This window comes from Megalobrama amblycephala, linkage group LG4 (assembly GCF_018812025.1).
Source record: "Megalobrama amblycephala isolate DHTTF-2021 linkage group LG4, ASM1881202v1, whole genome shotgun sequence".
In the NCBI taxonomy this organism is placed as follows: domain Eukaryota; kingdom Metazoa; phylum Chordata; class Actinopteri; order Cypriniformes; family Xenocyprididae; genus Megalobrama; species Megalobrama amblycephala.
Window position 1 is genome coordinate 52,813,000 of NC_063047.1, and position 11,538 is coordinate 52,824,537.

Consider the following 11,538-nt stretch of genomic DNA (forward strand, 5'->3'; position numbering starts at 1 on the left):
CACATTATATTTTCACTATATCCATCTAAATCAGATGAAGGCCTTGTGATCATGCATGTCTTTCAGTGCTGGGTAGTAACCGATTACATGTAATCTGGATTACATAATCACATTCCAAAATTCCAAGTACAGTACTTATAATTAAATTATATTACTTTTTGAAAAATACTTGTAATCGGGCTACAGTTACTTTTTTAATGATTACATGATTACATGTTAATGTCACAAGGGCAGTAAATTATTTATAATTCATTAATTCTACTTCTTTGTTATGTTTAAAATGGTCTTTTCTATAAAAGTCTGCATCTTATACACTCAGAAGGTTTTCGGAATTGCACACACAGACCATCCACAAGTCATGTGCCTGTCACTGAAAACTGAGACCCACACAGCATTTTATCACAGGATTCACAGAAATCAAAAGAAATTTTTTCAAATACATTAAAATGTACAAATTTATGTCATTTCATATTTACACCCCCCCCCTTTTGTCAGCTGATCCTCTTTGATTCAACATAGCCTATTTACTTAAAGTACCCTCTGAGATTTTCATGTAGGTAAACAAATAAAATATTTCATCTTTGTTTTTATTTTAAAATAATTTATTTTAATTTTTATAATTTAATTACTTAATAGCTTGCCATTAAACTAATGAACCCCAGTCTGGGAAACCCTCACATGATGTAATATTTAATGCACTTCATGTTGTTGATAACAAAGAATGGAATATATATTCTTTCTCTTTGCATTTTTATATCATTATAGTACAAGATCATCCTATTCAAATCAATGTATGTGATAAATGAGTTTGGTCAAAAGTAATCTAAAAGTATCAGATTATATTACCTTAAATGTATAATGTAATGGATTACATTAATATCTTTGTCATGTAACTTGGCAGCGCAAATTGTACAGAACAAATTTGCAGAGAGCTAAGTAACTGTATCATAATTTTCATGAATCAAATAACTGACCTACCATGTTTTATGATGTGTGGCTTATGTTTATAGATTAGATGGTGCCATCTGCTGTTCACTCATGTGCATGTACAGTGGCCCCACTGGCTGCATTAGATAATTGCAATTAAATAAATTAAGCATGAGCCTCTCAGAACGAAGCCTTTTGTGCAGCTAAACCAACTCTTTCAAAGCCATGAGCCACATTAACTTTGACCCATGTCTGACAAAACTGAAAATGTCCAAATACATTTCTCCGCTACATTTTAAAAGTATATCTATTGTTAAATGTTAATTTAAACAAACTTATTTGTGAGAAATGATAGCACAAGCACACCGTTCAGTCTGTGAAATATTATGAACACAATATGAATTTCTTTGAAATATCCTCACTCTTTGTAAGTGAACTAAGCAATCAATCAGTTTTAATATGTACAAAAAACATATCTTTATTAAGCAAATTCTTCTCAAAAATAGTTAGAATGCATTAAGAATGCATAAGATACAACTGAAAAATTCAAACAATAAAAAAATGACCTATTCACATATAAACACAAATACTATGAACATCATTATTATATACATTCAACGTGTAATGTTTCTATGCAGAAGACTCTGAGTTTAATTGTGCAGAGGTGGTGATGAGATCTCTGGGTAAAGTCTCTCTTGCCTCCTGCATGCGCTTATGAGCCCTCTGAAATGCTTCTGAAATCACAAACACACACCAAATCAGAAAAGAAATATGTCCTGTATAATCTGATATATTGGCATTCTGTCAAAAGAAACTAGATTTTTTGAAGCCTGCACAACAATGCATGGGTGTTGTGGGTGGTTGCCAGGGTGTTGCTATGCACTAGCGTTTCTTGTGTGGTTAGCAGGGCATTGTTGGATGGTTGCTTACTGGCCCAAATAAAAAAAAAATTACTATGATATTCTGGTGTATAGCTATTACATGTTTTGGTTTCTGCCTTAATGTACTTCTAAAGGTGCGGTCTCATTTACTGATGCACAGCAAAATATTGCTGGCAAAATCCAGTCATTCCAATAGGATTTTGCGCAATTTTGTTCATTTTCCAGTTGATCATGTGAATCCATCAAGCTGACCAACAGAAAGCGACTTAGTTTAAAAGTGATTTCTGTGTGAACAATGTTTTATACATCTCTACGCTATTGATATTTTATAGCTTGACATGAATAGAAAAATGTATGCTCGTTATATAAATTCCTATTACTTTTTATTTCGATTTTTCAAAAATATTTTATTAATTTACACATTTTTTTATGGGCTAAAAATCACACTAAAAATCAATTCCCTCATGCAGGTTTTCCAAAAGCAGAGGAATCCTGCTTGAGCAAATGAGCAAAATGAGAAATATGTCATATAACACTTTTTAGCTGTTTTATTTTGTTTTAATGCTTATTTGTCATATTTTAAATCATTTAATATAATAATGTAATAATATATTTAAGGCATCTTGCAGCCCCCTTTGGAAGTGTGCTAAGGCACCCGAGTGGGTCCTGGCCTCCTTGTTGAGAACTGTGTCTACACGCTGCAACAGCTAGAAGCTGTGCACACTGGATGTGACCACTGCAAATCCGTTTGTCCTTCACATCAGAAGTAGCGCGAGCGCTTGAAATACGTCAGAAATAGAACGGGGTATCAGTATACCATCGGGAATTTGCATTGAATCCAGTGTAGACAGCATCACTCTTTATAATGGGTTCTATTTGCTTTTGTCGCGTCATGTGTGGTGTAGACACAGTACAAGGTGAACCATTACTTTTCTTAGCAATCAGACATATTTTTACAAAATGACTGAATCCTCAACAAAATTCATAATTTGAGTTATCACTAATCCCCGTAACTTAAAGGGTGGGATGAAATAAGTGGAACAATTAGGGGTTTGTTAAAATCCTAAATATGAACATTTACTTACCTTGAAATTACCTCAGCAAACAACACTAAGTAATAGCAATAAAAGTCCTAACTGAAATTATTTAGACTTGCCTTACCCAGAACATTATAGACAGATCCCTGCTGACTGTGGCCTCCCAACTGATCCAGAACAGTCTGTCTCCTTTTCTTCAGGGTGCTGGCATCAATAAAAGCCCTAAATAAGGAACAACAAGCTCTTACAATCTCAAAGGGACAAAATAGTAGCCTACTGCTGCAGTCACAAAAAGCATGATTCACTGATTGTGTTGGCCAACCTGGCATGCTGGATACAATTAAGAGTAAAGGTCACACTTCCAGTGGTTTGAGTGCGAAAGCCAAAGCGACTCATTCGCTCTCCCTAAAAACAGAAGCAAATTTAATTAACAGATATGCTTATACAAAACTTCACAGCACAAAATGTATAATGAATCACCTTGAAAGTGCCAGGTATTCTGACATAACTGATGTCCTCGAGTTCAGGTGCTCCGCCAATGAAGAAGCGTCTCAGTTCAGCCACCGTGCCAAGCTGGACGGGTCTCCATGTGCGGCAAGTCATTTTGTGACAACCTGAAACAGTAAAACAAAGCCACTATTCAACAAACTGACACACACACATATATATATATATATATATATATATATATATATATATATATATATATATATATATACATACACACATATATACACACATATATATATATCAAAAGTATATATATATATATACATACATATATACATATACACACACACATATATACACACACATATATATATATATATATATACATACATACACATATACACACACATATATATATATGATATCCAGGGCCCAGTTGTTCAAAAGTAATCTGATCAGATTTTGGAAATTGGATTGGATCAAATCTTGAAAATGGGTTGTTCAAAAGAGAAAAATGGATTCTGAAATTGGATTAGATCACAAAATCGAATCTTGGTTTTGATCTGGATCAAATCGTCAGGTTGTGTCGATCAAAACTTTTTAGTAAGATTGGGATACCTTTGATTCATAATTCAGGATTATCCTGATCCCTGCAGAAGGGTGGATTTCAGAAACAAAAATATAATAAAACTTTAAAAACTAGTCAAAAAATATTTGTATCATGTAATACTATATGTGCACATTTTTATATATATTTTTTATTTTGCTCTTGATTAGTTTAACTGTTAAAGTAATAAATTATAAGAAGACATTAGGCTACCTAATAAGAGATTTTGGTCCCATAAAATAATTCCCCAAACAGCTCTCAATATCAAACAAAAATAATATATTTAATTTTAATTGTTTTTTAATCACTGTATATAAACTACATGGGCACAATCATAAGAGATGAACCAGTCAAAAGTAGTTTCTAACACATGCATCCCTTATTGCATGTGCATTTGTTTGTTGGTAACACTTTACAATAAGGTCTCATTTGTTAACATTAGTTAATGCATTAACTTACATAAATGTCCCTTTTGATAATTTTACTGACTCTAAACTTTTGAATGTGTGTATGTTTCCCAGTTTGAAAGAACCATTAATTGATGAATTGAAAATCATTATATTAGACGCAATAATTTCCAACTCCTACCTGGCGTTGAGGGAATGACCAGGAAGCCATAGCCCTCAGTTCTGTAGCGCTGCCAAAAATCCAGTGAGAGAACTTTGAAATACAGCACAGGCCACTGGGATAATGACCCTGCACAGAACATCAGCACCTGTGTTTATTCACTGAAAATGTATTGACAGTGGTACTTCTATTTCATATCAGGTGGTTGTCTATGTAAAGTATTTTCCATTCTTTAGTTACAGATATTCTGAGGCAATCAAAGATATCACCATCAGACTCATCTTCTTTATGGAAGAAGGTCTCAAAGCTGAATGGATAGGAGAAGAAGGCAACATCCTCCTATAAAACAGAGAACGTGCTTACCACAGTTCCATGAACACAGAGCCGGTTGATGGGGTCTACTAAAATGGCGGCTTACCTTTCCCATACTGCGTGTGCGACATGTCTGAGTCACACCAGACAGACACTGAAAGGGAACACTGGACCAACCTGAAGAACATAGACCAACCTCAACACCATGATTTACTGACAGAAAATGCACAAAACAGTAATACAGTAACTTAAAGGGATAGTTCACCCAAAAAGGAAGATTCTGTCATCATTTAGTCACCCTCAAGTTCTTCCAAACCTGTATGATTTTTTTTCTTCTGTTGAACACAAAAGAAGATATTTTGAAGAATATGGGTAATCTAACAGGCCCCATTGACTTCCATAGTATGGAAAAAAATATTATAGAAGTCAATGGGGCCTATCAACTGGTTACAGACATTCTTCAAAATACCTTCTTTTGTGTTCAACAGAAGAAAGAAATTCACATAGGCTTGAAACAACTTGAGGTTGAGTAATGATGACAGAATTTTCATTTTTGGGTAAAGTATCCCTTTAAAATGTCTGAATGTCATTTTATTACTTTTACCATCAGAATGTGTATTTTTTTTTAACAGTATAACTATTGTTTATCATTTAAAACTTGAAAAGTGTGATTGTGCTTTCTTTAAAAACTTAAATAATCATCAAAAGCAATGTCATGTATACAACCTGAATTCCGGAAATGTTGGGATGTTTTTTAAATTTGAATAAAATGAAAACTAAGACTTTTAATTCATTTTAATATTTTATTCACAATAGAACACAGATAACATAACAAATGTTTAAACTGAGAAATTTTACAATTTTATGCACAAAATGAGCTCATTTAGTGGATAAAAGTTTCTCAGGTTAAACATTTGTTGAATTCGGGTTGTACATTTATAAGTGTGGCTTAACTGTTTAAATAATGTTTGTCATTGTGTGTGCATGAGAGTAGATTGACTTACTGTTTGGTAAATCCAGGAAGAAGTGGACATAAAGATTGTCATACTCATAGCCCTGAGCAGAAACTAAAAATAAAAGGAAAAAAAAGGCCATATTATGATCCAAACAGTAACTTTTGAGACCCCAGTTTGTGCTAAAATGTAAAAATATATTGCAGACATTGTACAATTTAAGCATGCATAATGTGCATATAATGGACACATGTTATACTGCTTTCCCCTTAGCAAATTTTTAATTCATAATAACTGTTCTACTCACCAATCTCTCCATTTACAATCAGGCGAAGTATCCCTGGAGGTGGCTAAAGGAAGTTTTTGGAGAATCAGAATGAAAGATTTGCCTTTTTTATTTGGATTATACTTTAAACTAAGAATTGTAATTCTTACCATCTCAAAGTCCTGGCCAACCAGGCTGTTGAGGTAATCTTTGTGACGCGTGTACAGCTAAAAGAAAAAAAGAAATGTGTGTGAATGATGAATCCACCAGACAGGGGTCAGCAATCTACTAATGAGTCTTGGGCCAGCCAATGAATTCCATACTGCTCCAGGGACGCTGTCTGTACAGTAAGTGCAGTTTAAAATGCTTTAATGAACAGAGTTTTCTAGTAACCAAGAAGATCACATTGAGACTCTGTTCCAAACTGTCTAGATACATTCCAAAGTGAAGGGTGATGCTTCGGAGCATTATGAATCAGCAAATCGAATCATGATTCGGATCGCTTGTCAAACTGCCAAACTGCTGAAACCATGTGACTTTGGCGCTCCGAACCGCTGATTCGACACAAAAAATTCATATTCTCGTCGCTTTATAATATTAATATTGAACCACTGAACTCACATGAACTGATTTAAATATGTTTTTAGTACATTAATGGATCTTGAGAGAGGAAATGTCATTGCTCCCTATGGAGGCCTCACTGAGCCATCGGATTTCAACTAAAATATCTTAATTTGCGTTCCGAAGATTAACAAAGGTCTTACGGGTGTGGAACGGCATGAGGGTGAGTAATAAATGACATTATTTTCATTTTTGGGTGAACTAACCCTTTAATAGTATCTGTTTAGCTGAGCAATCCATGAAACAAACAAAACAAGCCCTGAAAATTGATAAAAGAACACATATTACACAGACACTTAATTTTTAATTAGATTAGTTAATTGCATTTGATAGATTTTACTTTCAATTTACAATGTTTGTAAAATGTGTTTTTATGTTTTTATGCTGAATTTTTGTTGCATTTCCACTGATCTGACCAGCATGGTCACCAGCGTGTGCCGTTTTGAACGCTTCAAAACAGTGAATAATTTTGCAAAGCATTTGGTTCAGTTGATTCAAAGCTTTGAAAAGCTTTGTTTCTCCCATCACTAGTTTACGGCACTTCTCATTCATTTCTATGATATCTGCAAACAGTAATTAACGTTCGAATCATTGAACGAAATTCAGTGATGTCAAGGATGTACTGTGATTAGTTATCAGGGCACATGTGATCCAAGTTAGCTGTTATGCTTTCTCCTAAAACCATCTTTGTTTCTAGTATGCTTAGTAAGACTAGCTGATTAGCTGATTCAGGTGTGTTTAATAGGGGTTGGAGCTAAACTCTGCAGGTAAGTGGCCTTCCAGGAGCAGGACTGGATACCTCTGGTCTAGACAATGTGGCAAACTAAGATAAGCAAGGGCAATTGGCCATACATCTCTGTACATGCGCTGCTCTCTCTCTTTCTCCTCTGCATGAATGTCTGATGAGGCATTCTCCAGATATAGCCTCCACACCTCCCTCTTCTCCCCCTCTGTTTCCAGCCTGGAGTGAAAGACAGTCAAATACACTTTTTGTAATCACAATGAACTCATCCCCACATTATTCTTAAGAGAAATTAATAGAAATTGGTGGGTCTTGCCTGTAGGCTCCTCTGTTGTTGTTAAAGTCTGGTTTTATTGTGATTACTCCATTACCGTCTGCTTTTATGGTGCATAATATATATTCATTCTCTTTCAGGCCCAACCTATAAAACACCGTCAACTCAGTCAGTTGATAGATCAGATCTCATTCTCTTGCGAAATGGACACCAATGTCTGTTTATTTCACGTAACTTTAAAAGGGTCATATAAAAATCTAATTCGGAACTTAAAAGTGAAATAAGGGAGTTTTTCTGTAACTTTTCTGAAGATTATTTGCATAGAAGTCTTAAAGGTACAGTAAAAAAAAAATTGGTCTGCTGGTGGAAAATGGTTATATTAAACTACATAACGCATTTGGATGCAAAATACCTTGAATAACATTATAAGTGGCCCTCAAGTTAAATAAATTATAATAAAATGTATGATACGAGCCTTTTAAGTGGCTAATGAAGAGTATCATTGACTCACTTACTTTCCTGAAGGCCCAAGATCTCCCATGATGTACATGGTCTGCACTGGTGTGTTGATGATGTGGCTGTTCTTTATGAACTCCTCTGAAGGCTCCCATGTGATTAAACGCGACTTGGGAACATTAGACTCTCTAAATTATGTAAGAAAAAAATCCAAATTATGTACAGGTAAATCTCCTTAACTTCCTAAATGTGATCTGACTTTCACAGAAACTGCTTATAGGTACACTTACACAGGACGTCTCTCTTGTCTCCTGTGTCTAACATTGGCCATGCGTTCTGCTAAGAAGGTTGGCTTTGACTGAGCTGGGGTCAGCAGACTTTGAGCTTGCTGCCAATAAAATCACAACTTCAGGAAACTCCAAAACATATGTAGTCTATATATCTACTGGTGAATCTCACCAAATCTGTCAAAATCATGTCCGGGTCATATTTTACTGCAGATATTTATTTATTATTAAGAACTTATATTTTGCTTAAAGGGTTAGTTCACCCAAAAATGAAATTTCTGTCATTAATTACTCACCCTCATGTCGTTCCACACCCGTCAGACCTTCATTCATCTTCAGAACACAAATTAAGATATTTTTGATAAAATCTGTTGGTTCAGTGAGGCCTCCATTGACAGTTAATACTTTCAGATGCCCAGAAAGCTACTAAAGACATATTTAACCTATTTAATATATTGGCTCAACCCTTAATGTTATGAAGCGATAAGAATACTTTTTGTGCACCAAAAAAACAAAATAACAACTTTATTCAACAATATCTAGTGATGGGCGATTTCAAAACACTGCTTCATGAAGCTTCGAAGCTTTACAAATCTTTTGTTTCGAATCAGTGGTTCGGAGCGTGTATGAAACTCCCAAAGTCACGTGATTTCAGTAAACGAGGCTTCGTTACGTCATAAGTGTTTTGAAACGTTTTGAAATTTCAATGGTTCAAGTGACTTTGGCAGTTTGATACACGCTCCGAACCACTGATTCGAAACAAAAGATTTGTAAAGCTTTGAAGCTTCATGAAGCAGTGTTTTGAAATCGCCCATCACTAGATATTGTTGAATAAAGTTGTTATTTAATTTTTTTGGTGCAAAAAAAATTATTCTCGTTGCTTCATAACATTAAGGGTTGAACCACTGTAGTCACATGAACTGTTTTAAATGTCTTTGGGCATTTGAAAGTGTTAATTATCTTGCTGTTAATTGGAGGCCTCACTAGGCCATCGGATTTTATCAAAAATATCTTAATTTGTGTTACAAAGATGAACGAAGGTCTTACGACGTGGAACGTCATGAGGGTGAATAATTAATGACAGAATTTTCATTTTTAGGTGAACTAACCCTTTAAAGTCAAGCATGAACCGGAAGTTTTTATTACGTATATCCAAGTGAAATGGCTTTTCAAACAAGAAAAAATGTAGGGTGGGACTTGATTTTGTCCATCGGGAATTAATTGGATTGCTGTGGTTTGCTATTGCTGTGATGTCATGTGAGTGACAGGTTGTTCCACCCTCGCGCCAGTGAACACATCACCAGAGAAGAGATGAGATGTTGTTGCAAGAGGCAGAGGAAGTTATTTGATTAAAGATTATGAGGGCACGTGAGTTTAAAAGAAAATATTATGTGCACGGATAAATAATTTATAATAAATTCTGGAATATTCCATTAAAAATACGAATTTTGATTTCATGGTAACTTTAAGGAAAAAAAATAATTTGGAAACATTAAAATTTTCTGTATTGTGACATTATTTTTATGACAATTCTTAATTTCTCATATTGTCATGACAATGTAATGCACAATGAAAAATATCTTCAAGTGATTGTCCGGCCCAAAATTCTTTGTTTCTTCTGTGGAACACAAAAGAAGATATTCTGAAGAATGTTGGTAACAGATAACTGCTTAACAGTTTTCATTTTCTTTGATCTCCACTGTATGGGCAAAAATATATGTAAGATGTATAACAGGGACACTGTAAGTGTAAAACAAAGTGCTACCAACATTTCTTTCTTTTTTTTTTTTCCTTTTGATTTTGTGGTGAAATATGACCTGTGTATTTTTTTTTTATGTTTAAAAATGAAAACAGTAGTCAACCAACCTCTTCCCATTTGGAAAAGCGATCAAAATCTGTGTAGGTAAAAATGCGCTGGTTTTGCCTTCTTTTGGATCTTTCAGTTGCCATGATTTCTGTGTGATACTGACGCTCCAGTGGTGTTTGACAATTTGACTCTGTTTGGTAAAGGTCCACTTCATACTGCATATTAATAACAAGCAGAACTCATCAGATACACCATGAAAACAGGTAGCCTGCTGACTATCTAGTAGCACACATATCACACTAGTTGCCTACCTGACTGAAGAACTTCTCTTGCCAACCAACCACCAGTTCCTCCTCATCAGTGGCTGTGTTAGAATAAGAAAGAGAAAATAATTATTCACAATATACCAGGTAATTGTTGCAAATACTTTTTAACAGGTTTATATCTGTCCTTCACATACTGGAGGCTGATCGTGTCTGAGAGCTGAAGGTTTCCAGCTCTATAACTCCTCTTTCCTGCTGGGAAATCATTTGCTGATGGAGGTGTTGAGACAGAGCAGCTGTCGAGGTCACACGCTGTATGCGCACTCTAAAAAAGGAACAAAAAAAGTACCATGGTTTTTAGGCATAACACAAATGTATTGTGTTTAGTGACTTGGAGTACCATGCAAAAACAGTGGTACATAAGCGATTTAGTAATCATTTAGAATCACAGTAAAGACATTTTGGCTGTATTATGGTGCAGTAGAGATGACAACGCCATGGTAACTTACTTCGATATATACTGTACAATGGAACTGAAATTCATTTACCATGGTATTTACATGGTACTACAAGGTAATTCCAGGAATAGCACGGTACTGCCATGCCCAAAAGACATTGTTATATATTTAATACTGTGTATAATTTTGTCATAGTTGTCAAGTACACTCAAGCGACGTGACTTACCGTATTCGTAAGTTTTTAACTGCATCCCGGGAACGGTAAACCGATTCTCCGGTATCAGTGCACCAGCCGTCGGCCATATCTGACACTCAGCCTCAAAAGATAAAAGTCTTTAGCTTTAGTGTACCATTTGCGTCGTTTACTATTAAAAACACACGCCAAGCATGGAAAAGCAGAGCAATTTTAAACTGATTTAAATTACTTCTCAATGTAACACTCGGGTAGGAAGTTGATACTACACATCAGAGCGTCTTGTTGTTGCATAGTAACACAAACGGAAGAAGCCGGAAGCCAATTGTGCGCATGCTCGGTACGGATATAAATACGCTGTTCTCAAATCAGCCTGCACTGCTTGAAGCAGTACACAGCAACGGGGCCAGTAGCCACAGCTGATCTGGGAGCAGAAGC

General features: G+C 35.2%; 1 protein-coding gene across 1 annotated transcript; it reads right to left on the reverse strand.

The window, feature by feature from the left end:
- Positions 1-1,379: 1,379 nt before the first annotated feature.
- mks1 (MKS transition zone complex subunit 1) lies at positions 1,380-11,473 on the reverse strand. Its single transcript, XM_048189954.1, has 19 exons — positions 11,333-11,473; positions 11,134-11,224; positions 10,647-10,774; positions 10,498-10,550; positions 10,246-10,401; positions 8,383-8,480; positions 8,152-8,280; positions 7,679-7,783; positions 7,473-7,581; positions 6,170-6,226; positions 6,042-6,084; positions 5,786-5,848; positions 4,888-4,958; positions 4,739-4,808; positions 4,491-4,598; positions 3,326-3,459; positions 3,168-3,250; positions 2,970-3,067; positions 1,380-1,661 (listed from the first exon to the last, which is right to left on the reverse strand). The coding sequence occupies exons 2-19, from the start codon at positions 11,208-11,210 to the stop codon at positions 1,558-1,560; spliced, it is 1,686 nt and encodes a 561-aa protein (XP_048045911.1). The 5' UTR covers positions 11,211-11,224; positions 11,333-11,473; the 3' UTR covers positions 1,380-1,557.
- Between the last annotated feature and the right edge of the window lie 65 nt (positions 11,474-11,538).